A 26,450-nucleotide genomic window follows, 5' to 3' on the forward strand; every position below is an offset into this window, starting at 1 on the left:
ACAAAGTTAGAATGGAGAAGAGAAAATAAATAAAATAAGATAAGAGAAGATAAATAAAATAACAAGAATATGGTTGAAGATGGTTTAACAGCGTGATTGATTACAAGAATTATAGTCCACCAGCAAGGCCTCGACAGTCCATTTCAAGCGATGAAAAACAGCAGCTCATTGCTGAAGGTACGGCTCAACATCTCGTGTTATTACAGAATGTATTTGTAAAACGAAGGGCACTCCGAGAAAATTTGAAAAATCAAACCGTATCAAAACTGAATCCCCTCCCTGGGAAAACTCCAGTGTAAAGATGTGGTGCAACTGAACTTCACAATCTTTGCAACTCCTTAGTATTGCTGCAACTATATTCAGATTGCCCAGCAGCACAAAACCACCATTGTCAGTAAACTTTAGTATTGCTCCCACAAACATTTGTGCCACATGCCAATCCATGGACAGGTTTCAAAGGGGCCTCCCTGAAATTAGAAACCGTTGTCCCCTCATTGTATCTTCAAGATGGCCTTCAACTTAACCACAAGTTTCCAATCATCCACAGACAAATCCTCCTGCATTGATATTTTTTTGGAAAAGAAAATTCAGTTACCGGTACCGATCTACACAATGTGCATGAAAAATAAAGAGAAATACAGGACTTGCCCTGTAGTTTTGTTTCAGAATATCAATAGATCGCCTTGTGATGTGGCTGACAAGCTCATCTTCCATATCAAAGTGTCTGCCGAAACTCCTCTGCTGCTCATCAGAATTGTTTGCAATAACCTGTTCACAACCCAACAAACATATAGTAAACAGAACCCGGAATAATAAAAGTAAGGGGTAGAGCTGCAGATGATAGTACAAACCTTTATAGCCACCTTTTGCCCTTTCGTGGCCATATCAACTTGCTTATGATTAATTTCAATGGAGGCAATCTTCCCAATATCAATAAATTCTTTAGTGGGTATGCAGAGAGGAGTCCCCACCTAGATGGCAAGGGAAAACAAGAAATCAGAACAACACACATATCTGAACATGTTCAGAAGTCATAACTTGATATAGGAAAGCCATAACAAAACAAGTGGTTAAAACAGCACTAGCTAAGTATCTGTGTGCGTTGCAACGAAAACACAAATATTGAACGCGGTAACATTAAGCACAAACTCAAGATAGGAAGATGTGAATGCGTCGTAGGAGCACCGCCGAACGAATACGTCAGAAGTGATACTGTAGTTTGATTTTAATAGGATCCAAAAAAGAAGATTATCCGCTAATTTTTCTCATAATTTCTTCATTTATTTTTATTAGTAAAATGTGTCATATATCCGTAGCCGGTAACGAGATGGGGAGGCTAGAGAATGAGGGTGGAGGGCAAAAGTGGGTAAATTATTCGAATTTTAGGAGTTTTTATTAGATGACAGGAGAATGGGGAAAGCGGTGACACGGGAATCAACTCGTGTTTTATATAATAGAGACTAAGCACTACACAGGCGCTCGAGTGGCATGTAGTGACTAATTGGTTATCAGTCTAACTTGGCAGTCTAGGCAGCCGATTTTGTTTTTAACAGTGAACATAACATTCAAGCCTCTGAATTTTTATATGATAGTTCCTACATGATGAGCCTATTGGTATTTGTTCATGTAGAGGTTGCTAGTTAGGTCTCTAACTACTGAATAAGGCAACATGGAAACACAACAGTAGAGAGAGAGAGAGAGAGAGAGAGAGAGAGAGAGAGAGAGAGAGAGAGAGAGAGAGAGAGAGAGAGAGTAAAATGCCAGTGATCAACCAAAATACCTTAGCTATTCCTTCAAGGACATCGACACCCAAAACAATTGGATCCTTCTTGTTAAAGACACAGTTCGGCATGATCTTAAGAACACAAGGGAACACAGCTTCTTCAGCACTTTCCTTCTTCTTTTCTTCCTTGAGATTCTTAATGTATGCTGTAAATTGATCAAAAAGGTGGTATATTATATCTGCCACAAAGATCCTCACACCAGACTCTTCTGCAAGATCACGGGCATCAGGCATCACTTTGACATCAAAGGCCAAGATAGTTGCATATTCTTTCTTTCTCTCAAGCATCACACTAGCCTTCATAACATCCTTCTTGTGGACTGGCCCTATACTGAAATCACAGAAGGGAATATTCACAGCAGGGCTCTTCAAGAACTCAGTGAGAGCTTCCAAAGACCCAAGTGTTGATGCCTGTACATAGACACCCTCGCCACTCTTATCAATCCGGCTCCTAACCCGTGTCATCTCTTCCATAACAGCGTCATTTAGTTTGTCTAAATCATCCTCAGGTCCTAACAAGTAAAGAGCGGTCCCTGCGATTGCATGTTCGAGACCCTGAAGAAAGCAATCATTAATACACTGCCATAGAACTCTGAAATGCCCAATTGAAACTGTACCCACCTGCGCTGATATTTTTATTCCTTGTGCAGCTCTAATCACCTTGTGATGTAGGTAGGTGCCCTGAAAATAGGAGTTTTGGGTGTATTACTCCAACTTGAACTAAGAACAATCTGACGCTGGTGAAAGAAATGAATGGCATTCAAGTGACATAAACTTAAACCATAACCATCTAGTGCAAAAATAAATTAAAAAAATGGAATGAGAGGTGGCAAGCGTTTAAGCTTCTAGGTAGGACTAAGCATGGCAATGTGAAATAAGACTAAAATACTGATACTGCTGTAGGTATACATAATATACTGAGGTAAACAATTTCATGCTGATGAAAGAAAGGGGCATTGGGTGACGTAAATCTGAACCAAAACCATCTTAATCCTCCCAGAATAATGATTGTTTTAATCATCAGTATGAATAAATAATCCCCATAAATCAAATCACAGAAAGTGATTGAACAATCTAGATTGCTTCTTAATCCAGGAGTATCTTGCTGGGTGCGCATTAAGCAATAAAAAAAAGTTACAACATTATCAGCTACTCACCTTAACTCTAAGCTCTCTCATCGGATGTGGTGTTAACAAAGCTCTGATTGTTGTCACAATGGGTCCCTATATAAAAACACAACAAGAACATTAGGCATCTTAAACATGCTGCTGTTATTGCAGCAATTGAACTATAAAGCAAAATGATCTCTACCTGCATGCCACAAACAACTATTTGATCTCCTTCATGCAGTATACCATTGACCAACACAACATCAATTGTAGTACCATGACCTTCCACGACCTTGACTTCCAGCACAGTACACTGAAACACAACAAGATAATTGATAAGAAATTTAAGAATGCATTTTTCCTGTAATGGCATGAAAATTAATGTACATTACCTGGACTTCATCAACAAAGGTAAGCTTTTCTTCCATTGTCTTCTGTGCCCATTGAACCAATAGTAGAAGCAAATCGGGAATGCCTTCACCACTGATACGAGCAGTGCATTACACGTCAAGAAAGATGTGCCAATAATATCATGGCTGCTGCCACAATTCTAAACGCATGAAGCAGTAAGTTCAATGGTACATCAAACCTTATTGCACTTGTAGGCACTATGTTAAAGGTATCTTCCATCTCCTTGTTCTTGTAGTACAAAGCAGTATTCACTCCTTGCATCTTGAATTGTGTCACAATCTGTTAGACAAAACAAGAATATTATTTATCACGGAAAAGCCAATATATAATAGTTTTTTTTGGTGATGGGGGGGGGGGGGGGGAGGAGAAGCAAGATGTGATGCTACTCACATCGGTAACTCTCATATTGAACTCCCTCTTAACATCTTCATTTTGTTGTTTTAAAGCCTTCACAATAGGAGCATTTGGACATTTCTTCCAACCATAAAGACGATCAACCTTCATAGAGTGAAAACAAACAAATTAAAGTAATGAGTAAATAACAGAACAGTAAGGAAGCCAAAGGTCAAAGGACAGAACTCCGGAACATATACCTTATTTAAAGCAACAATAAATACTGCATCTCGACTCTTCAAAAGATTCAGGGATTCAATTGTCTGAGGTTCAAGCCCATGCATGATGTCAACAACCAAAATAGCAATATCACACAAACTTGAACCTCTAGAACGCAGATTACTGAAGGACTCGTGCCCAGGGGTATCAATAACAAGTAGGCCTGGAACCTTAAGTGTAGCATCAGCTTTCAACTCCTTGGTTCTCTCTCTAATGTTTTCGGTAGGGAAGTATGTTGCTCCGATCTGCTGGGTAATACCCCCAGCTTCTCCTTCTTGTACGTTAGTGTGTCTAATACAATCTAGCAGCTTTGTCTTGCCAGTATCGACATGACCAAGGATGCAACAGATTGGTGATCTGAGGTCACTACCATTCTTAGTGATATCCTCTTTAACAGGTCCTTTCTTTGAGGCAGCACCTCTATTCCTCTTAATATTTCCATTATTGGCACCCCCATCACCCATTTCACTCTTCTTAGAGTTTGCAACAGGAGGAATGACAGCAGGTATCACAGGTTGTGTTTTAGAAGTTTCCTGCTTCTGGGCAGGCTCAGCAACCTTCTTGACAATGGGTTTCGCCTCTTCCTCATCAAAAGCACTTGTTTTGGGCAAATTCACATCAATATCATCCCAGCTCTTTGCATCCCATTCATCCTCATCTTCCTCTTCTTCTGGTTGTGGCTCTTCAATCTCCTGATCAGGTTCAGTTTTCTCTTCAGATTCTTCCACCTGAGACTGAGATTCCTGATCCACCAACACATATTCTTCTTCGTCGTCATTGTTAGCTTCATTGACCTCTTGCTGTTGTTCTTCAACTACCTTTGCAGTCTCTGTGGTCTTTGATTGAGCTTTCTTCTTCTTGGAAACATATATAGGCCTCTTCTTTGTCTCGGGGGCAGCACCCTCAGCCTTTTGGAGTTCACTCTGCTCCAGGAACTGTCTCCTCATGGCTTCTAACCTCTTTGCCTCCTCCTTCTGCTTCCCAGTCAAGAGCTTACCCTCCTGCTTCTTCTTCAGCAGCTTCTCCTTTTCCCTCTCCTTCTTCCTCCTCTTTGCTTCCTCCGCTTTCCTCTCTTCCTCCTCCTTCCTCAATCGCTCTTCCTCCTCCTTCCTCAATCGCTCTTCCTCCTCCTTCTTCTGCCGCTCCTCAGCTTCCTTCCTCTTCGCGAGTGCCTCCTGCATCTCCCGAACATGCTTTGGGAGCTTCTTCATGTCAACCTTCCCTTTAGGCGCCTCTTGCTCCTTCTCCTCCTCTTTCTTAGCCTCTGCCCCCTTTGCTGCTGCCTTCTTTTCCTTCTCCTTCTCCTTCTTCTTCTTCTTCTTCTTGGCTGCAGCGGATTCCACATCTCCTTCCCCAACCTTCTCCTCCGCATTACCATCCTCTGCAGCTTCCACGTCCTCCTTAGCCACTGCAGCAGAATGTGTTGCCTGCGCTGGCTTCTCCTCCTTCTCTGCAGGTGGGGCTTCACCAAGCACAGCAAGAAGCTTATCCAACTCCTCCTCTTCCTCTGCTGTCCTACCACTCTTCTTCTTTTTCTTCTTTGATTTCTTCCCTTCAGCATCATCTACAGTGAGTGCAGCAGCCACGGAGCCCTCATCCTTCACTACCGTGGGCTCAGACTCCTCAGCAGGAGGCGGGTGGTCCTCAATCTCTGCAGTGATCTTGCCTATATCCTCACCATCCACGGTAAACCCTGCCTTGTTTTTCTTCTTCTTTGATTTCTTTCCTGCGGCGTCAACCACATCAGGGGCAGCCACGGTATCATCACCTTTCACCTCCTCAGGCCCGGCTTCATCCGCAGGCTGAGGAGGTTCCTCGATCTCAGCGAGGAGCTTGACGATGTCCTCATCGTCCGTGGTAAATGCACCCTTTTTTTTCTTCTTCTTCTGCGATTTCTTTGCAGCAGGGGGCGCAGCATCCTCCTCTTCCATCTCAGCCACGGCTGGGGGCGGTGGAGCAGGCTCATCAAGGTCGAGATCCTCGTCTTTATCGGGTGCTGGGCGAGCTCCTTTGTCCTTCTTCTTTTTCTTCTTCTTGGCCTTGCTGAAATCGAAATCGAGGTCGTCGTCCTCGGCGTCGGCAGGGTCGTTATCGGCCTCCGGCTCGGCGGAGGCGGGGGTGGGTTCCTCCTCGTCCTTGTCCTCGTCGGCCTCCTCGAGAGCGTTGAAGGCGCTGAAGGAGCTGACGGCGGCGCCGCCGCCCTTCTTCTTCTTCTTCTTGCCGGTGAAGACGAGGTTGACCGGCTCGTCGTCGTCCTCATCCGCGGCGGGCAGCGACGGCGGAGGGGGCTCGTAGTCGTCGTCGTCGGGCACGGCAGCCTTGCCTCCCTTCTTGCCCTTCTTGCCGCCCTTCTTGGGCTTCTCCTTCTCCGCGGCGGGCGGCGGCGGCGCAGGGTCGGCGGCGTCGTCCTGCGGGAAGGAGTACTCGTCGTCGTCGATGGCGACGCTCTTCTTGCGCCCCATGGCCGGCGCGGTTGGAGGCTAGGGTGTAATGCGGCAGACGGAGATGGAGACGAAGGGGGAAGAAAACCCTACTAGCCAGAGAGCGAATTGGGTCGGGTCGGGTCGGGAATTTTGACACACAACCAAACAATCAAGGATGGAGACTTTTTTACACACCTCTTCTCCTTTTCCTTTTCTTTTCGCAGTCGGCGGTCCGCCGCCTCCCGCAATCCGTATAGTAGCAAGGATAATTGCTTAGTTGTTATTTTAAAAAATGGTAATTGTTGTTGAATTTACAATAACTATTTTACGAGTTTATATATATTTTTAAAAGATATAGGATCATGTAAGAAGACTAATAAAATTGGTTTTATGATTTTTAGATTAGTAAAGAATTAACCATACATTTAATTAGATTTAGCAAATATATTTTCTTATAGAAAATATTCGGATTTTTATGAGTATAAATACTTTTATTATACCGATCAAGTTACAAGGAAACTAATAGAATTTGTTTCAAATAATTTGAAACTAATTCATCTGAGTTTCAAACTTGAATTAGTTATTGATTTTACAAGATTGAGTTATTTTTGTTTTTTTAATTTTACTAAAATTCTAAATAATCGCTCGATAAATCGGGAGAACCGAACGGTTAAAAAAATACGGTCAATAAAAAAATATGAAAAAAAATCAATCAATAAATCGGTGAATTCGCTGGGTTATCGGTGCAATTTGATCGATTACCAAATGTCAATTCGATTTATTTTTTTTCGATTTTCTTATCTGATCGAGTGAATTTTAAACGAATTCTTATTAAATTTTAAACGGTTTTCATGATAACCATGAATTTCCTATTATCATTGGGGACCGGTTTCCAGGTCCAAATGATATTGTAGACCTTGCCACGGCACGTCGAAACGCAAGTTCAAAAGGCTGGACGTTACTTCTGTTGGAATGGCATGGCATGTTATGCTCTTGGACACTGACAAGGAACTTAAAGCCAATGCAAGGTGCCGTGTTTACATGTTGTTTGTTTGCTCAACCTGATTGATCGGTTGGCAAGCCAAATACATCTCAGCCAAACTGATCGTAAAGTAAAACCATTTCGTTTGACCAAATACCCTCGCTCAGGCATCAAATTCATTCTTTAGTCACAGCCAAACCAGTCTATATAGACATCATCCTTCTTGCAGAAAATCGTAGCATATTTCTTACACTGTCACTACCAAAATAAGTACATTATTGCGCGCTACATAAACAGCATGAAATTAGCAATTGGACTAGTCCAATTGTGTAAGTTAAGTGCTAGAATTAAAATTTCCAAACGTACCTTCACGGTTAATAAAAATAATGCCAGATACCCAATCTGAAATAGCTATCTCTACAGATTTTGTGTTTTAGATTCAGACCCAAGAATTACCCGGTCGGCCCAACCCCTAAACAAGATTCTGTACTCTGTACTCTGTAGATGAGCACATCCTTTGGCAGCACGAATGGTGAGGGGAAAAAAAAGAAAAGAAATGCTGGGCTAACGAATGTACCTGCGCAGCAGACTAAACATTTTATGTCTGGATTTTCCACATTTCTAGTTTCCTAGTAATTATTGTTATTGTCCATGTCTTTCTGAAGCCATGGTTAAGTTTTGCTCTTGAACTTCCTTTGTGACTTGAGGTCAATTACAATGACGGTAATGTTGTCCTTGCTCCCTTTCTGGAGAGCCAGCTTCGACAAATATTCAGCGGCTGCTTCAGCTGCGTGATCCGGTGAATCACCGCTTCTTTGGGCTGACGATGAGGCATCTGCATTCTTCTTGTGCCACAGTAGTATCCGCTTGCGAGCAGCATCACATACCTCTTCATTTGACATTACATCCCAGAGGCCATCACTTGCAAGAATAAGGCACTCATCATCTTTTGCGCGGGCGACAATTGTGACCTCAGGGACTGGGATTATATATGGCTTCAGGTATCTGTCCCCTGCAAATAGATCAGCAATAGATCAATTTTATTTTCAATTTTTTTGGCGATCAATCAACAACACATCATTATGTACAAGCACATTTATCATTTACTTATCTAGTGTTGACAGAAATAAACAACTGAAAGAGCAGGTTGGCTGAAGACCGGATTTTTCATGGTCATGCCACATATCTAATCATGGTAAAATAAAAGTGAGGTAGATTAGAACACATAAACAAAGGCATATAATACACCAAGACACTGCATAAGGCTTTGAAAGTTCAATAAAAACGAAGATGATTGGGCCTGACTCTCTCCTGTAAGACAATAACAACATAAGGCTAATAGGTCATATGTCAAAGTAACGAAGCCTGACAATGTCTGAATCTGTGAACTCCTATGGGTGAAAGACAAATTGTGCAAAGCTTAACAGATGCACATAACATAAATTCCTCACAATCCTGGATGCACTACAGTTGTTCATTACTGAGGCTTACAGTCTGCTGCATAGTTAATTAACATTCCAAAGCGGACAACTGTATGTCATCCAACAGAAATATCTATTTTGAACTTCTGCCATTTTGACCAGTGGCCCAGTCAAGTTAGAACTCATTAGGTTTCCATCACGGAGACTAAATTCTAACTCCAGTGGATGAAAGGTTTTTATCCCTGAATCAGGTTACCACAAACCGAATCACCATTAATTTGTTCAAGAATAGAATGGACCAGTCAACAACTTCCCGAGTGATGGTAGCTACAAATTGTACTCTCGTTGGTAAACATTCAGATCAACTAGCTCTTTCGTAACTTTAATGTGCGCATGTGTACAGTATTGTAAACTGAGGTTGCTTCATAATATCAGGAGGGCAAGGATGCATACCAATTGACCGTGACATGGCAAGAACACCAAGAACACGATAGCCATTCCACTGGATGACCTTGCCACCCTGCGCCTCTATCCTCGCATACTCATCTTCCCTATTTGGCTAAAGCAACAAGAACGGCAAATTAACAATGCATACAAATAGACCAGTAATTCAGAATCCATTACGATTTGGTGAAACAAGTACAATAGTAGATCGAACAAGAGTTGATGACTTACTTTATGGTCCACTGATAGCGGCAAGGGCTGCTTGCCCCGGCAGAGCACCGCACGTGAATCCCCGCAGTTGGCAACAATGACATGTGACGAGCAAACAACTGCGGCCACCGCTGTTGACCCCACAGTATCTGGAGCCACAGGCTGGGCTGCGGTCGTCGCATTCCCTCCCACTTCTGCATCAACACGACTGAAGCAGTCCACAAAGGCCTTCTCCCACTGCTTCTTGGACTCCAGGGTGCTTAAGTCAGTAGCACGCACGGCCTCCTCTGCTCTACCCAGCTCCTCTACCAGTACCGAATGCATTCTCTCCCGGCAGTAATTGGCAACCTGCAACGGGACACCAAAGAGTCATGGGTTGGAATTGATTGATATGCAGAATGCGTGTGGGCGGTGCTGAAATCGTTGAGTGTGTTTTGGGGGTGGCTGGGAACGATGGGGGGTTACGCACCTGAACACCACCGTGGCCGTCGTAGACGCCGAAGAAGTGTGCGGGGAGGCGGAACGATGCCCGGTCGAGGCCGTCGATTGGCGCATCGCCGGCAACCATCCAGAGCGGGACGTCGAAGAAGCGCGGCACCACGATGGCGGCGTCCTCCATCTCGGGGCGGCGGCCGCGTATGGACTCGAGCCCCCAGAGCGGCACGCAGTCCAGGGCGAAGACGCTCCTGGCAGCCGCCCCCGCGACCCTCGGCTCAGCGGCCTCGGCAACGGGGAACGACGCCGCCGTTGCGGCAGTGAGGTCTTCGAGCAACAGCGCGGAGCCCAGCTCGGCGAACCCCTCGAAGTCTGCGGTGGCGACGCTGCTGCAGTCGCTGGCGACGGAGCACGGGCTCCCGGCCGCGGACGCGTCGGCCGCACCCCCATCCCCTCCTCCCGCCGTCCTGATCGGCGGCAGGGGTAGCGCGGCGCCGATCCCGATTGCCGCGGCGGCAGCCTCCTCCATGACCTCGGCGAAGAGAGTGAGGCCCGCGGCGGCGGAGCTAACGGTCAGCTAATCCATGTGCGCGCGGGCAGCAGGTGGTGTTAGCGCAGCGGGACGGAGCCATGGGCGGCGGCGCAGTCGAGAAGGCAGGCGGTGGACGTGGAGGTGGTGGTCCTGCTCCCCTCGCGTGGGCGTCGGGCCCTACTGGTCATGGGGTCCGGTGAGGGTGAGGCAGTGCAGTGAAGTGCAGTGCGGCACGGGCAGGCAGATCTGAAGGGGACGGCACGGCGGGGTTGGGTGGGATCGAATCTAGGGGTAGGTGAGGGGAGATCACGGCTCACGGGCGGGTGCCCTGGGCACGACGGAATCCAGGGGTAGGTCAAGGGAACTCAGTACTGCAACCCGATTTCCCTTGGTCTTGGTTGAGGTGACGGACGCAGCCGCCGCCGCCTTTCCTTTCCTTTCCTTTCCTTTTTCCATCCTTTTTCTTTTGGACCCTCATCCCTTTTCTCCGGCAATCAATCATCTCGTCACTGGATTGGATTGCTTCTTCTTCTTCTCCTCCTCCTCCTTCTCGTGTCGTGATTTCCATGCATCTTTTCCTCGGCCACAAAAATGACACGACACGTCCACAGGGGAGAGCACGGAAAGCACTCCAGCCACAGAAATTATTTTCAAGAACCCAACTTGAACATCAATCCACTCAGAAGCTACACCAGCAAGCAAATCACAAATCACATGTGTTTCCTCTTCGTTGGGCACCTAAACTAATCCTGCCAAAAATCCGAGGATGATCTCCCCAACTAAAGAATCCTGTTTGATCCAATGGAAATGAACATAATTATAGAGCAGCGAGTCGATCGCACCGACGAATTGAGGACATAATTATCTGCAGGAATGGATGCAGTGACGCATCAATCGGAATTCAGAAGAATTTGGTGCCGGCGAGGCCGCTGTGGAGGAGGTTGTGGGCGATGTCGTCCCTGGCCTTGCTGGCGCTCTCGGACCGCACCGGGTTCTCCGGCACCGTCTCGTCGTCGCCGAGCTCGCACCGTAGGCCCGGGTCCATCACCTCCCCGCGAGACTCGCAGATGTTGTGCAGCACGCAGCAGGCGCCGAGCACCACGGGGAGCTCCTGCAGCTTCACCTCGGTGCGCTTCTGCAGGCACGCCCACCGCCCCTTGAGCCGCGCGAAGGCTTCCACGCCGACGCCCCGGAGCTCCGCGACCTTCTCGTTGAAGGCGTGCTGCGCCCACGTGAGGTTCGGCTGCGCGTAGGGGGCGAGCACCCAGTCGGTGAGCGGGAAGCTGGCGCCGCCGACGATCCAGGAACCGGCCATCATGCCGGCGGCGGCGCGCTGCTGCAGCGCGGACCGGTCGAGGACCTGGTCGTCGGGCATGGAGCCCGGCCAGCCGATGCAGACGTCGGTGAAGGCGCCGTCGGGGCCGACGACCCCCTGGAGGGTGATGGAGTAGGAGCTCTTGTGGTTGCGCTCCGTGTGGCGGCGGTTGAAGTATGCGGCGACGGAGACCTTGGGAGCGATGATGGGGATGTGCGTGGTGTAGATGGCACCGACGACGCCGGGGATGGCGGAGTCTGCCTCGAAGCGGGCCTTGAAGTCCGCGGCGGCGTCGGTGTCGGGCCAGCGGAGGAAGCGCGGCATGAGGAGGTTGCGGATGGCGGCGCAGACTTCGAGGACGAGCTTGTGGCAGGTGGAGATGCCGAGGCCGAAGCGCTTGGAGACGAGGCGGAGCGGCTCCCCCGTGGCGAGGCGCCAGACGCAGACGGCGACCCGCTGGCGGACGGGGATGGCGGCGCGGAGCGCGGTGTCCTCCTTAGCGACTGCGGCGCCGAGCGCGTCGCAGAGCATGGCGAAGGTGGCGCGGCCCATGCGGAAGGCGGCGCGGAAGTCGGCCTCCGGGTAGTCGGCGCTGCTGCACTGCTCCCACCAGGCGCGCGACCGGTCCTTGACCCACAGCCGGCGCTGCTGGTGCGGGCTTTGACCGCTGGGCGCCGCCGCGGTCGACCCTCCTCCAGTCACCTCCTCGTCCTCGTCCTCGTCCTCCTCCACCTCCACCGAGTGGCGCCGGGCGCCGCTGAGCTGGAAGAGGCGTGGGTCGTCGTTGACGTCCAGGGAGGTGAGGACGCTGGCGACGAGCCTCTTGTTGTTGCTGCTGCTGTTGCCATCGGCGGCGTCCTCGTCGGCGGCGCCGCGCTTGCGCCGCCGGTTGGGCTTGGGCATCGCGTCCTGTCCCGGAGGCTATCGGATCGTACCCAGCCGGGGAGGAAGAGAAGAAGAGAAGGGATCGGATTGGATTGGATTTGGATTTGGATTTGGTGTGGTGTGGTAGGGTAAGTAGGAGGAGAGGACTGGTGACCTCGGCTGGGAGCAGGCCAGCCGGTTAGGTGGGTGTGAGCGCAGCAGCAGCAGGAGGCAAGGGGGAGGAGGAGAAGCACGGAGACATCACTGTCGGTCCGAACGAGACTGGTGTGGAAGGAAGCTGAGACGACGGCCGCCCGCAATGGAGACGACGATGGTTGCCCAATTTTGATGGGCGCGTTTGCCGATTTGGCAACTAGTATCCCTTCTTCCCATTTCGCACGCAGATTCAAAGCTTGCTACAGGATTCTACATGAAAAAACGTATTTACTCCATTTCAGTCGATCGTGCGTTCATACAGCCTCTGACGAGCATTTAGGGTTTTGGGGCCGGAGCTCCATTGTGCTCTGGGCTTAGAAAGAGGCTGGGGGAGAAGACGACTAACCGGTGCAATATTGTAAGTCCACAGAGTCAGCCTCTTGTGCCAGGAAATATTTCAGGTTCCCCAAAAACTATCTTATTGATCGGCTGATCTCTAGGATATAAATTACAGGATCAGACAAACCGATAAATCCAGAAAGAATTGGTGTATCAAAAGTAATATGCACGAGCAATTGTTGGTTTGCATTACTCAAATTGCATGAAAACATTCTGAGCTCAGACAAAATTTATGGTGAAGGAGACGTAAGGATGGGCCTCTGTTTCACCTCCCAGACCGGCAATGCCTACCTCCTCTTCGGATTTCCAATAAATACTGCATTGCAGATGTTGCATTAGTAAAAACCACTGTGACTAAAAAATGTCATGGACTGCGACCCAAATGTTGAATTACCTATGGGCATTGCCACAAAGCTCCTCTAATATGCTCCTTACTTTCTTCTCACCCTTTGTCGATGGCGCTAAAACGGCAGACTAACAAGAGAAAGAACACTCTTATAGATCAGACAAGACATGGAAGCATAAAGTCCACCCATCATAAGGAACAGTAGAGCAAATTACCAAGAATGATGGTGGCAGACCATATCTAAGAATGCTCTCTACAAAGACACGCACAGCACAGAAGTGCATCCAGGAACTGAATACCTGTACAATAATAATTACAATTCCCCCTCAAAAATAATAATTACAATCGAGCAAGCTGGAAAACAGATATGCTTGAGAAAGAGAGAAAAGCAAACCTAGCAAGACCATAATGCCACAACAATAAGCAACAAAACTCCAATATTCCGATCATGTTTATCAAAGCAACCACCAACAATCGTGTGCACTAGCAATATCTAAAGCTAGACAACTGACTTGGCCACCAATAATTCTGGTGGCTTGGGAGTTGTGAAAACATCGCAATGATTGTGTCTTCAACGGTGCAACTCCGAGTGTGAGCTTGGTGGTGCGCATGGTGGCTGATGAGAGCTCGCTTTGGATCACTGCCGAGGCTCGAGACATTCGGTATTTGCTAGCTGGGTAGTTTGCAGGGAATCCTCGGTTCATTTAATTGGTCGTTTTCTTCCGTATTTGTCATGGCACTTAGACTACGTCCAACGGTTTCCCTTTGGGGGCTAAAATCCCATCGTGAAGAAATTTTCGTTCCCTTCAACGCTCCAACAGTTTCCCTTCACAGTTCCTATCATGAAGGGATTCCCAAGGTCATTCCCTTCGTGACGAGATTCTCTCTTCTTTTCCTTCACGATTCCCCTCGAAGGGAAGCTGTTGAAGATGAGAGAAAATAAAGGGAATAGGAATGGGAAAGGGAACGAAATGAAGGGAATATGGTTGGAGATGGTCTTATGTTCTTTTCTCGTGTGGGTGTGGGTTGAGTGGTGTTTTTGTACTATGCTCTTTGTATTTTGTTTCTCTTTTCTTCTTTTTGAACGAAATGACACGCAACTCTCCTGTGCGTTCGAGAAAAAAAAGACATGTGACTTGGCTCTGTAAAATAAACTTCTTTTGTGATGGCAATGAGGGGTTTAACCTCCCTAAGCCGGCAAAAAATGGCTTCCATGGATACAGAAGAACAACAGTTTTGCTTCTTTATTACGGTTTTCTGAGAATTCGAATTTCATATTCTAAAATAACAAGATTGTGCTAGTGAGATAATAACAGCATCCATAAAAAAGCAATTCCAACATGCCATGGTGTCTGAAGTCACAATGAATGTCCTTATTTAAAGTTCAAATAAGAGAAACCTATCGAGGTGAACTCTATGTTAGGTTGGCAACTGATAACAAGCATTATCTGATTACTAATTTAGATTCAGTATATGATCGATCCTGTCACAATAATGAAGTTCTTCAGACTACTAAATTAGATGAAAAAGTAAGAGAAAAAGTCCAAAACTTATGGAGGATAACAAAACGAACAGAAGAGAGAACTAGAACAGCAGATGCAACCAAGAATTGGACAGTAGTTATTGTTCATAGGCTCATAACGGGTGAACTCATTACCTAGGAACTTTATGAATTCATTGATGAAATTAAACTTGCACAATTTAAATGCAAAATGAAGTCATGAATGGCATCGAATGAAAAAGACAGAACAGCTTAATTGTTGAGTACCTACCGCATATGTGGTTGAATTCAGCACCCAGGGGCACCTTATAGCTTCAACGATTAAACTAAAGCTTTCCCAATTCTAATGAAAATGAAGACAATAATGATGCCAAACAGTAAAGACCTAATGGTTTTCCATAGCAGCATGGCTTAAATTGCCATGCAACATAACTGACACTCAGTCACTCACAGTGGAAACATAACAAATTGCATTTTTCTTAAGGAAATAAATGCTGTCACCGATAGGATCACTGGAATATGTTGGTAAAGACAAGTACCTCGCTGTAGCTGGCATAGCACCATTGCAGAAGAGAGGTTCTCATAGTTTCCTGGTCTTGCAGTAGCTTTTCCATCTCTTGTTTCCGACTTTCTTGTGCTTCAGGACTATACTCAAAATCGCGGACCTGGAATCAAGTGAAACATAACTTAATGGATGAAATTTCTGCTCAGGTTATTTGAAGCCACACAGAAGCCACACAGAAGGCTCTTGGAATTAACACTATCTTGCCAGATTAATGTAAAGTGTAAACATAAGGCGTCTGAGGAAACCTTACCTGGAAACCTTTCTCACGAGCACGAACCTTAAAGTTGTCAACAACCTTAGCAAATAGTGTTACAGTGTAGAGAGCATACTCGTTGTCCTCGTAAAGCTTTTTAGATGACCTCGGTACCTATAGAATCATCAATTAGTTCAAAAGGAAGGAGCGGCTAAACACAAATATATGGCAGGGAATGGGGTACGATTCAGACCAACTTGGCAACTTTTATTACAAAAGAAGTAGCATCCTCGTAAGGAAAAGGTAAAACAACATTCGATTGTTTCGTTTTAAAAGAAGTTACAAGACGTGCCAATTTGAGTCTCGACGATTGGTAAAATCGATTATGCAAATACTTATTTAAAGTAGGGATACCTTGTCATCAACAATCTCGGCGAGTTCTCTCGTGTTCTAATTCCTAAAGCACTTGTCGGATGAATCTAATCGTGGCACGACCCTGTTGTGGATCTCAATGGGTTGTTTCTGCTCCTATCTAACTAGGCTTGCTCTCTATTGCTTGTCCGACTCCTGGCTTCTTTTGATCCCCTTGGCTCCCCCTCCTGGGCGTACCTCCTCCCCTCATTATATAGTCGGGTCAGAGAAACTTACCATACTCAGAATCTCTGAGTGTAACTTTCCCTGATTGTATTACTTCCGTATATCTAGAAGACCCTTTCCTAATCCAGGGATTTATTTCCGTGCAGAACATGTTGAACTGCCTGGAATATTATATTGGCACATGCTTTATTTACCTTATTGCGGTTATAAAAACCTACCGTATTATATTAAGGACACGTGTAAGGTGGATCTCTAGGATATACCATATTTCTAGTAAATCCATTAATTATGTAATCTTCATTAGCTAGCCCCCTAACTCTACTCAGAAGAGGACGACTGAATTATATATAGTTGGGAATCCGACCGTACTAGAACTCACCTAATCGAGAATAGTCCTTGACCAAATAATGTTCTTCCTAGTTGGGAATTATCTCCAACTGGAAGGAACTTTTTCTTGTCGAAAACCTCCAACCGAATATGAGTTCTATTCGTGAAAGTGCATCTAGGCCCCTTAAGTGGGTTTTGGCTTATTGATGACAAAACGATTAAAGAACTAACATGCTTTTTGAGTATTGAACAGGTTTAAGCATTAGTTGTGAAGGTAAATGACGTTTGACGCCCGCCGAAACAAATGAAGAATCAACGAAGGGTACTAGATAGGGTTTACATTCATTTTATTTTTGAAATTGAGTCTAGGATAGACATATTTTTAGATGGATGGATTTGATTGCTTGATTAGTGTCTCAATGCTCAAGAGATACTTTAGAACCACCCAGTTAAGAGACACATTCACTCATGGACACGAAACTCTTTCTGAAAATCTTCAGAGTCCGGAGTCTCTGGTGTTCACCGGATACTCCAGTACTCAGTGTTCGGCCGGAGTCTCCGAGATAACCTCCGGCAGAGAGTCTCGGTTACGGTTTATTCTTTTTTTTAAAAAAAAGGCCGGAGTCTCCGGTGTTCACCGGACACTCCGGTAAAATGTTTAGTGTGCAGCCGGAGTCTCCGAGGTAGACTCCGGCAGAGGCTTTCGGTTAGCATTTAATCTTTTTGATAAAAGAAAATAAAGACCGGAGTCTCCGGTGTTCACCGGATACTCCGGTACCGGAGGGTCCGTCTAGTCTCCGGACTTAGTCTTTTTTGGAAAATCTGTCAGGACCGGAGACTCCGGTGTTTACCGGAGACTCCGGTAATTAAACAGAACTGTAACGGCTAGTTCTGACACGTTCGTGACCGTTCTGACGCCGTTTTTGAAATTAGGACCGGAGACTCCGGTGTACACCGGATACTCCGGTAAGCTCTGACAAAAACAGTAACGGCTAGTCTGTGAGAGAGTGCTATAAATGCCCTCTCTCTCCATAGTATTTAGAGCTTGCTGTGGCTGGTATTCTTGAGACCTCTTGAGCACTTTAAGAGCATTCAAAGCCCCTCCGATCATCTCTAGAGCAAAGTTTGCACAAATTTGAGAGTGTGTGTTTGGAGAGGGTTCAAGCCACTTGAGCATTGAGTTCTTCATCGAGCATCTACTGCGATCATCTCTCTTGAAGCTTTGGTCTTCTATAAGGAAAGGAGTCGCCCGAAGAGCACCCAAAACTTGTGGTGTGCCTCGGAAAGTTTGTAAGCATCTTCATATTGAGTAAGAATTTCTATCTTGATCTTGGTGGTCGCTAGAAGAGGATAGGGTTGAAGAAGACCCGGCTCTTTGTGAGCTCCTCAACGGAGACGTAGGTACTTCTTTGTGAGGTGGCAGAACTCCGGGATAAATTCACGTGTTCTTATTTGCGAAATTTACTTTATCGTGTGAATTTGGTAATTTGCCATTTAAATTGTTTTAGTGACAATCTTGCTAGTATTAAGTGTTATTCTAACCTTGTGATATCTAGTAGACCTAGTGTAATTCTTAGACTCTAGCTGTTATCTTTAGTTCACATTTATTCTGAAATTTCGTGTTAGGCCGGAGACTCCGGACTAGACCGGATACTCCGGACCATACCGGAGTATTCGGACTTCACCGGAATATCCGGCAGTTTAATCCGCTGTTTTTAGTTTTAATTTTCAGAAAAGCCTATTCACCGCCCCCCCCCCCCCCTCTAGGCACTTTCAATTCGTAGAGACCTATCTAGTTGGGAATTATTTCTGACCGCAGAAGCTCAAGGGTCACCTTCTATTTTTCTGCGACCTCAGGGAATATTGCATTAAATGCTCACAACTTTTGAGGGGAGTTGAAACAATCATGACATTCAGAAACAACAAGGACGCCGTGAACTGACACGGTAACGCCGACATCTGTTCGGAACAATAGTCAAACCTCTCTTTCTTATAAATAGGAAATGACTCAAATCTTCATCAGGGTGGTTTTAACAACATGCTGAAAATAAGCACTATAAATGAAGAGTTGGAAAAACAGTTTATTGCTAATAATGTCGCTAATCAATCCTTTAAAAATTAATGTCACTAATCAAGAATTGTCTGTTATGGTGTTTTAGATGAAGTAACCCTGCATTTGCACAGGGTGAAAGAATCTCTCACAACTCCAATCTTAGCTTGGATCAACTCTAGCTAAATTGCACAATTTCTATAGCTTTGCCCGTTAAGGGTTTGTATATATTCCTTTTGCTTTGTCTGAGTAGTCCTACTCTCACATACTTTGTTTTCCTCACTTATTAATATAAATTACCGAAGTAGGGAATCCCCTTGCTGTTTTCCCCTAAAAAAAAGTCACCAATCAAGTGCACGTCAAAATTTACAAACTTACCACAAATGTGTCGAGCAACTCATAGCTTGATAACCAGTCTTTTTGAGAGTACTTTGGAACAATAGCAAGAAGTGTTACTAGATGTTCTGAGGTGACCATATCCTCCGGTTTTACAAGATTGGAAAGATCACGAACTGCTAAGCTGCCACACAAGAAAAAACAAGCTAATTAGTGTATGAAAAACATCATATCAAATGAGCGCCTCGTTCTGCTTTCCCATCATTTTACATAAAACAAGAAAGGAATGGAATAGATGGTCAGGAACTCAGCTGCATAACATTATCACCAAACACTTCATCTAGAGTCTAGTCGCACAAGTATGGCATCACAGTTTACCTCCCACTTTGCTTTCTGTTGATTGCACTGAGCTGGCTCCTCACATTATTATATTCCGCAGCTCGAACCTGGGGAAGAATACATTTTTTAGTCATTGTAAACTCAGCATCCAACCAAAAAATAAAATAAAATAAACCATTTACATGTGCCACTGCAACAAAATGAGACTCATAAACTTGAAAAAAAAACGTGAATACAGCTGATGAGGAGCAGAAGATAAAGATTGCAGACAGAGTTCCCCGAAGGGAAGAGAACACTGGCAAAGATCCAAATGGTATTTTCGTTGTGAAATACATGATTTTGCTTTATCCTGACAAAATCTGGCATCAATAATTTCTCATTAATTTGTATCCTAGTGGTTCTGTAAATTTGGGCAAACAGCATGTGACAACAACTCACTATTAGAAAAAGGATCCGCAGATCAAACAGCTACATTAGTGGTGCATGTAGGTACCTATGGGGCACATTGAAACAGTAAAACAGACACCAAAGTAAGCCACATCCCCCTATAGCGACAGTACTGAGCTCATTTGAACTTTATAATTTCAGGCGACTAGGTTAAAATTCAAATTTACCCAATTGACTGGTGAAGTCTGAACAACAACCTTAGTTCCTAACCAACCCCATACTAAATACAATATCCACGATTAATTGATGTCGGTAAGTCTTTACAGCACATTACGATCCGGCAACAGATTAGGTGAGGCCAGGCCATGTGAAGAGAAACTGGTGAGCAAAGAGAAGCAGAGTTGTGTATCACCTTCATGTCATCCTCGATCTTGGCTACCTGTGACTGGATGCTGCCGACGATCTCCTTGAGCGGCGACATTGTTGGGTACTTGCCCTCATCCCACACGAACCTACACGCGCAGTCCAAAGCAGCTTGAAGAAACCATCCGATCGACGGGCTGCAGAATGTAAGGAGCAGGCAGAACGGCATACCTGGTAAGGTAGGTGTCGACGGGGACGCCGTCAACGGTGAGCGTCCCGCTGTCGACCCCTCCGGCGCGCTCGAGGTCCTCGATCTGCCTCCGGATCTTGTGCGAGACGCCCTCGACGAAGACGTTGGACTGCGGATACAGCAGCACACGGAATCGAACCCTTGCGCTGGCAGCGGCAGAAGAGATCGATATCGGGATGGAAGCGAATGAGAGGGGACCTTGACGAGGTCGTCGCTGAGGGCGAGGAGGGAGTCGAGTGTGCCGACGCGGAGATCTGGGACGTTGAACTGCGGCGGGGAAGGGGGTGAGGCTAGTTTTGCAGAGGCGAAGGGGAAGCTTACGCGGAGAGGAGGAAGCTTACGCGGTAGAGCGGCGTGTCGAAGGAGTGGCGGGAGATGGAGTCCTGCAGGCGGGACCAGAGCGAGGTGGCGGTGGTGCCGGGGGACTGCACCGGGAGAGAGGCGATCCAGTAGCGCGTGGCCATCGCCGGCGGTGAGCTCGTGGAGGATTAATCGATTGCTTCTGATCGAATCTGTGGGGAAGGGCAATTCAGACGAGAGAGAGATAGACGATGGATCTGCACTGGCCTGGAGACGTGTTCAATCCCGCTGCTCACTTAGAATTCTTTTGAAAAGCTGGTAAATTGGTTTTTGATAAAATAAATTAAATTGATTAAGAGTGGGTTTAATGAAAAGCTGCGTGCAAAAAACTTAAAAGCTAAGGTCTTAAAATATAAGCTTTTTTTCAAAAGTCATAAATAGCTTTTTAACCAAAGCTTATAACTTTTAGTTGTGCCAAATAAATAGAGTTTATGTTGCTTTTTAAAAAACTGATAAGTTAGTTTTGATAAACTAAACTAAAAGCTAATAAGTTGATAAACAGTTTTTCAATAAAAAAACTCATAACCTTTAGGTGTGTGAAACACTCCGATATCATTCCTGGCCATCGCCTCCCGGACGCATCCGCACCATGGATGCCGGCGTCGGTGCCGTCGTGAGCGGCGTGGTGGACAGGGCTGTCGGTAACGGCGGTAGCCGAGATAACACTGATCAAGATTTCAGAGACGTTCTCATGTCATTCTTGACTTGCTATTGTGGATAGCCATTGCCCATTAATGTATGTACCATCTAAGTCTCAATTTCTTCAAATCTGTAGTCAGAAACTCAGAGCACCGTGCACCAGCTAGTGGATGTGATTTGGACTTGTGGCTATCTGTAACGGACCCGGATTCTCTGCATTAATACATCATTAATGCAGAGAATCACTGTTTGTACAGTAAAACGAGTCTGATGCTACAGTGATATGCAGTAGTTAATCATATATTACTGTACCAACAGTATCTGGTTCTCTGCGCAGTCGTTCCGGTACTGCAGCGAGGTACTGTAGCATACGAATCTGATGCATCCCCTGAAATCAACGGCGCAGATCAGACCTAAATGTATTCTACTGTACTACAGTAGCCTCTCTGCAGTTGCCAGCAGCAACTGCAGAGGATCCCGATCCATCTGTAACCACCGGGCCTCCTGGGACCACTGGAAGAGTTCAAGTTTGGATCCTACTGCTATCACAATTCACAGACCTACACCCACAAATTATGAAGAGAACTGGGACTGCATTAAGTTCGTGTTTGTTTTTTATTCTGAATATGAATTCTAGCATCAAAAGCAAAAACAAACGGTTCTAATTAAAAAACTGATTCTCACAATACACAAATCAAATTATAGTATGAAATTCCACAATCCACAATCCGAAGAGAGGTAGTTTATCTACAGAATCTAGATTGTGACAATACTTAGCAAAAACAAACAGGTCTAAGTGGTTACAGCCATACTGCTGAAAGAATATTCTGAATAGGGTTGGGTCCCTGATGCAGTCTCAACAATTTGTTAGTTGCTAAGCAGATAATAAGTGAGATCTACATCTTGTTGGTATGGCAATTGATGGGATCCAACATCAAAGGAAAGCCACGTAACAGAAATCATTCACAGAGCAACTCACGAATGGAACAGAACAAGTTTGCACACAGGAGCTTCTCTTCTGTCCTGAAGAATTTCTAAAACCAATGCAGCCAACACTAGTTTGCATCCACACAACATTTGGACTTCAGAGGTCAAATCATGGAGACATCAACCTACAAGCTAGTACAGTACTGTGCTTGTAAATTATCCAATCAGGCCCAAACCACATTACTGATGACACACCAGACACAAGAGTTCCAAATGACAACTGGTAAGCTCATAAGCTGGGGAGGGATCCCATCCGGATGAACTCCTTAAGAAGGGCCTTCTCCTCGTTGAGTTTCTTCTTCTCTGCAGCATTGCGTGGCTTGATCTTCCGCTTCTCCTCCAGCATCCATTTGTAGACTTGGTGCTGCTCGTCTTCAGGGATTGGTGGGAGCTGCTCTCTGGGCACAGCGATTGGTTCGGCAGGCTTCTCAGCAGTTGCAGCAGATGAGGTTGACGCGGTAGCAGCAGCCGGATCAGTCGCAGCTTCCTTCTTTCCCGAGTCCTTTCGGTAGGTCCGCACGAGTACATAAACTGCATGTTATAGAAAGGCGATTATTAAACCCATCTAAAGGTTTTGACTTAAGTAAGCAGAAAGGGCACGCAGAAGTGCAAAGGTAACAGCCTTCAGAACTGGAAACATCAGCGCATACACTCCATGTACATTTATCTGCTTAATACAACAAGCATGCGGAGACAATCATGAACAGATGCATATGTGCATTCATAATTTGCGAGTGTACTCCAAGAATTTAGTCGTGTTTATCCCATACCTCGCAGAGTTAGTGACAGCATGGCATAACTACTGAGCCACATTTTGAGCACAGGATGACACGAACACGACTATGATCGGCTCACTATCTACATTGCTATAAAGATGGCCCGAACAATTTTGGTTCCAATTCACTTTTACATCTTATTGTTTTCTATACTCTAAGCAGCAAGAAGAATACCCAGACCAAACCATATGTCGGAATTCAGCCAGTAACAAACTACCGTTTCTGAAGCCAACTAACTTGAAAAACCGATCTATGTATAACATTTACAAGCACAAGTAATTGTGCAGAGTGGCCGCCACATACAAAAATCAAGTCTCTAACAGAAAAGTACTGGCTTAGAACCTAGAATCAGACACTAGTACCAGCAAGTAATAAGACAGCAGTACATCATACATGAACTTCAATGAGCATAAGGTTCCTTTCCAAATCATTTGTCACCTAAGCTCAAGAGTGGCCAGTTCTTGAGCTTGTTGGAACCGGAATAAGATTTCCGGAGAAGATTTTGAAGTTTCCTCTCTGAGCAAAATTAAGCAACAGCACTAAACCTAGTTAGGCTGGCACGAGCACTCACTGATACGCCAAACTGCTGGGTTGAACAGTGAACCACGGTTCCAAACACGCCATCTGACGAGTAACAAACTGATGAGATTGCGGACGAGCATGGAGCTCGGCGGCAACGCTTCCGGATGGAGGCATCCCCAGGTCTTCAACGAAAACCGCGCCGTGGGGAAGCGCCGTTAAAAAAAAAAAAACTGATGAGAGAGGAGCAAGACCGCAGGACGCGAGCTCTCGCGCAAATCTGCTCCCAAAGCGAACCGATTAGAGAGGGAGGGGGGAGTCGAGGTGAGCTGACCTCCGACGAAGAGGTTGGCGGCCAGGAGAAAGGGGAACATGCGGCGCATGAAGCCCTTCCTCGCCTCGGGCGGTGGCGGAGGTGGGGGTCCGGCCATCTCGCTCTCGACGTGGGACAAGTGGTGGATTTGTTTTTTTTTATTGGAAACAGCTTCCATTAACACAAAGCACAGCTGAGTCGCTGGTCACACAAGCTGTTACGACGACCGGGAAATTCTCAAGCCAAAGGTTGAGAAGCTTCTTTAAGGTCAACTCTAACAGTCATAGTATCTGTATTTTTTTATTATAGTAAAATGTCTCTTTTTTTATACCATATTCTTCTCCAACAGATGTTTCAAATCAACTTTTCTGTTGCTACAGTAATACGGCCGGGACGGAGTAGCTGACAAATTTGCTACATACTGTAGCATGCCTCATCACTGTGTACTGAGTATGCACATGGATCCAGAGCAGGAGAAGAGTAATGAAAGATAGAAAATATGGTGTCTGTTGGAGATGAAAAAAATAAGAGATATTGTAATAGTGTTAGGGGATGCTGTAATAGTGTTATAGGGTGTGGATTTTTAGAGTTTCTGTTGAAGATGGCTTAACAAGTTTAGAATCATAATTTGCTAATACATCCGCGACCGTATTACATTCTTTGAAACAGTGGATGACCCCAGCTTCATTGAACTGCATCGACAGCAGATTACGAGCTTTCATTACTAACACTCTAACTGGGGAGAGATCATACCATTTTCCGGATAAGGCAGCCACCAAGTTTGAAGCATCTGTTTCAATAATGATATTTGTCATGCCCCATTCTCTTGCCTGGCTAAGGACAGCCACAGCTGCTTTCAGTTTTGCATGGAAAGCGTTATTTGCCCTTGCAACATGTTCAGCTCCTGCAGCAAGAAGTTCTCTTGAGTTATCACGAATTACAAACCCCCAACTAACGGCTTTGTTGGTGTCAGAAAAAGAACCGTCTATGTTCACTTTGAGAATTTCACTTGGAGGAGGTTTCCATTTTACCTGAGCTCTGTCAGTTCGGTTGTGGGACTCTTTTTTCAGCTGTTCAAGGTTTGATCATAATGATAATTGATGAAAGACATCATCAGGATTCCTGCTACTCTCCCCTGCATTAATTTTATTTCTTGCCGACCACCATATCCATAGCAGCACACATGTCTTGATCTGTTTTTCTGGTTCCAAAGTCCATAAAGTTCTAAAAATGTCTTTTGCCGATATGCATTCAATCAATCTCAGACGAATAGCTTCCATATCTGCTCTTCTCCAAATTTTCTTGACCCATTTACATTTTAGGAAAAGGTGACCCCATCTTCATCCATTCTACAATAAACTGGGCAACTTGTTTCATTATCAACCCCTCTACGAGCCAAACTAGTACGTAAGGGTAGGCTATTAAAAAGCTTTAATCTTATTTGGTATTGGGAGTTTCCAGATTTTCTCCCAAATTTGGTTCATGGGCTCTCCATTCTCTAAATTTGCAACATCTCTGTTCAGATTTTGATCCCTTAATTGCACACCCAATTTGTATGCAGATTTGACAGAGAAGATCCCCTTGTGATCAAAGTGCCAAGCCGGCAATCTTCAAAATTTTCTTTTAGTGGAATCGATAAGATACATTGTGCATCTTCTTGGCAGAAAATCATGTTAACAAGGTCCGTATCCCATTCCATAATGTCTGGATTGATAAGTTTAGAAACACGCTGAAGGATACATTGGCCTCTATGTGTTGCTGGTCTTCGAGTTGTTCCTCTCAGTAACCATGGATCATTCCAAATATCAATATTGTCCCCATTTCCAACTCGCCATATCAAGCCTTTTTTAACCAGGAAAGCTGCCTTTAGGATACTACGCCATGTGTAAGATATTCCCGGCCTTGAAACTGCATTGAGGACACATCCATTTGGGAATACCGAGCCTTTAAAATTTTTGCGCACAGGGATTCTGGATCAACTAAAAGGCGCTAGAACTGTTTGACCAGCATAGCTTGATTAAAAATGTGCAAATCCCTAAAACCCAAGCCTCCCTTCTTTTTAGACCAAGTGTCATTTTTCTCCAGCTCACCCAATAAATGTTTCTATCCTCCTCTTGTTGGCACCACCAGAAACGAGCAATAAGAGAATGGTGGATTTGTTGGGGAGCCATGGATTGGGAATGTAATTGGGCCTCGACCCTCAGGTGGAGAACTTTTTATTTTTTAAATCCGATAATCATAAATAAATATATTCATTTTAAAACCTTGCAACTCTATACTCCTGTCGCCTGCATATATTTGTAATTTTCGAATTTAAAAATCCGTCAGGTAGATGTTAATTCCCCATATTGTTGGAATAGTAGTGTACCAGCTTCCATAGCTGGTATTGTAACGTCGAAATGTTGAGTAATAAAGTCTTAGTATTTCACTAAAAAATAAAACATCTTCAAAAAAAAATCTTCCTCGGCAGTTTTTTTTTTTTAAAAAAACTTCTTCCTCGGCACCA

The 26,450-nt window shown here is 45.2% G+C and overlaps 5 protein-coding genes across 6 annotated transcripts; all 5 read right to left on the reverse strand.

Moving 5' to 3' along the window:
* Nucleotides 1–35: 35 nt before the first annotated feature.
* Nucleotides 36–6,604, reverse strand: LOC133929535 (eukaryotic translation initiation factor 5B-like). Its single transcript, XM_062376331.1, has 11 exons — nucleotides 3,897–6,604; nucleotides 3,694–3,801; nucleotides 3,482–3,582; nucleotides 3,285–3,375; nucleotides 3,095–3,205; nucleotides 2,941–3,006; nucleotides 2,405–2,464; nucleotides 1,781–2,338; nucleotides 852–971; nucleotides 649–768; nucleotides 36–557 (listed from the first exon to the last, which is right to left on the reverse strand). Exons 1-11 carry the CDS (start codon nucleotides 6,375–6,377, stop codon nucleotides 492–494), a joined length of 3,882 nt encoding a protein of 1,293 aa, XP_062232315.1. The 5' UTR covers nucleotides 6,378–6,604; the 3' UTR covers nucleotides 36–491.
* Nucleotides 6,605–7,673: 1,069 nt separating this feature from the next.
* On the reverse strand, nucleotides 7,674–10,492 carry LOC133929537 (protein phosphatase 2C 53-like). The gene is made up of 4 exons (XM_062376333.1): nucleotides 9,865–10,492; nucleotides 9,417–9,743; nucleotides 9,195–9,300; nucleotides 7,674–8,332 (listed from the first exon to the last, which is right to left on the reverse strand). The coding sequence occupies exons 1-4, from the start codon at nucleotides 10,357–10,359 to the stop codon at nucleotides 7,992–7,994; spliced, it is 1,269 nt and encodes a 422-aa protein (XP_062232317.1). The 5' UTR covers nucleotides 10,360–10,492; the 3' UTR covers nucleotides 7,674–7,991.
* Nucleotides 10,493–10,977: 485 nt separating this feature from the next.
* On the reverse strand, nucleotides 10,978–13,227 carry LOC133929536 (protein ANTAGONIST OF LIKE HETEROCHROMATIN PROTEIN 1-like). The gene is made up of 2 exons (XM_062376332.1): nucleotides 13,104–13,227; nucleotides 10,978–12,967 (listed from the first exon to the last, which is right to left on the reverse strand). The coding sequence occupies exon 2, from the start codon at nucleotides 12,578–12,580 to the stop codon at nucleotides 11,264–11,266; it is 1,317 nt and encodes a 438-aa protein (XP_062232316.1). The 5' UTR covers nucleotides 12,581–12,967; nucleotides 13,104–13,227; the 3' UTR covers nucleotides 10,978–11,263.
* On the reverse strand, nucleotides 13,153–20,960 carry LOC133929538 (V-type proton ATPase subunit C-like). Its single transcript, XM_062376334.1, has 11 exons — nucleotides 20,692–20,960; nucleotides 20,549–20,617; nucleotides 20,332–20,459; nucleotides 20,150–20,249; nucleotides 19,390–19,457; nucleotides 19,054–19,195; nucleotides 15,759–15,875; nucleotides 15,483–15,608; nucleotides 13,658–13,741; nucleotides 13,491–13,570; nucleotides 13,153–13,412 (listed from the first exon to the last, which is right to left on the reverse strand). The coding sequence occupies exons 1-11, from the start codon at nucleotides 20,812–20,814 to the stop codon at nucleotides 13,316–13,318; spliced, it is 1,134 nt and encodes a 377-aa protein (XP_062232318.1). The 5' UTR covers nucleotides 20,815–20,960; the 3' UTR covers nucleotides 13,153–13,315.
* A 1,385-nt stretch (nucleotides 20,961–22,345) lies between these two features.
* On the reverse strand, nucleotides 22,346–24,139 carry LOC133929539 (uncharacterized). Of its 2 annotated transcripts, none has more exons than XM_062376336.1 (2): nucleotides 23,966–24,139; nucleotides 22,346–22,867 (listed from the first exon to the last, which is right to left on the reverse strand). In XM_062376336.1, exons 1-2 carry the CDS (start codon nucleotides 24,120–24,122, stop codon nucleotides 22,566–22,568), a joined length of 459 nt encoding a protein of 152 aa, XP_062232320.1. In that variant the 5' UTR covers nucleotides 24,123–24,139; the 3' UTR covers nucleotides 22,346–22,565. The 2 variants fall into 2 exon arrangements, with proteins under 2 accessions (XP_062232320.1, XP_062232321.1); XM_062376337.1 differs by lacking the exon at nucleotides 23,966–24,139 and adding an exon at nucleotides 23,684–23,949.
* Nucleotides 24,140–26,450: the final 2,311 nt, after the last annotated feature.

The sequence above is a fragment of the Phragmites australis genome, chromosome 9 (genome assembly GCF_958298935.1).
Source record: "Phragmites australis chromosome 9, lpPhrAust1.1, whole genome shotgun sequence".
NCBI classification, from domain to species: Eukaryota; Viridiplantae; Streptophyta; class Magnoliopsida; order Poales; family Poaceae; genus Phragmites; species Phragmites australis.

Excerpts from the sequence above, each read along its gene's own strand:
- LOC133929535 (XM_062376331.1), bottom strand. The coding sequence starts at position 6,377 with ATGGGGCGCAAGAAGAGCGTCGCCATCGACGACGACGAGTACTCCTTC. Across the intron at positions 3,206-3,284 it reads CCTTTGTTGATGAAGTCCAG|TGTACTGTGCTGGAAGTCAA; the intron begins GTAATGTACATT and ends GTTGTGTTTCAG. Across the intron at positions 2,339-2,404 it reads GAATAAAAATATCAGCGCAG|GGTCTCGAACATGCAATCGC; the intron begins GTGGGTACAGTT and ends TGCTTTCTTCAG.
- LOC133929537 (XM_062376333.1), bottom strand. The coding sequence starts at position 10,359 with ATGGAGGAGGCTGCCGCCGCGGCAATCGGGATCGGCGCCGCGCTACCC. Across the intron at positions 9,744-9,864 it reads ACGGCCACGGTGGTGTTCAG|GTTGCCAATTACTGCCGGGA; the intron begins GTGCGTAACCCC and ends GTCCCGTTGCAG. Across the intron at positions 9,301-9,416 it reads CGCTATCAGTGGACCATAAA|CCAAATAGGGAAGATGAGTA; the intron begins GTAAGTCATCAA and ends TTGTTGCTTTAG.
- LOC133929536 (XM_062376332.1), bottom strand. The coding sequence starts at position 12,580 with ATGCCCAAGCCCAACCGGCGGCGCAAGCGCGGCGCCGCCGACGAGGAC.
- LOC133929538 (XM_062376334.1), bottom strand. The coding sequence starts at position 20,814 with ATGGCCACGCGCTACTGGATCGCCTCTCTCCCGGTGCAGTCCCCCGGC. Across the intron at positions 15,609-15,758 it reads CTCGTGAGAAAGGTTTCCAG|GTCCGCGATTTTGAGTATAG; the intron begins GTAAGGTTTCCT and ends ACTTGATTCCAG. Across the intron at positions 13,571-13,657 it reads GTCTGCCACCATCATTCTTG|TCTGCCGTTTTAGCGCCATC; the intron begins GTAATTTGCTCT and ends TTCTCTTGTTAG.
- LOC133929539 (XM_062376336.1), bottom strand. The coding sequence starts at position 24,122 with ATGGAAGCTGTTTCCAATAAAAAAAAACAAATCCACCACTTGTCCCAC. Across the intron at positions 22,868-23,965 it reads CGCCAACCTCTTCGTCGGAG|TTTATGTACTCGTGCGGACC; the intron begins GTCAGCTCACCT and ends TATAACATGCAG.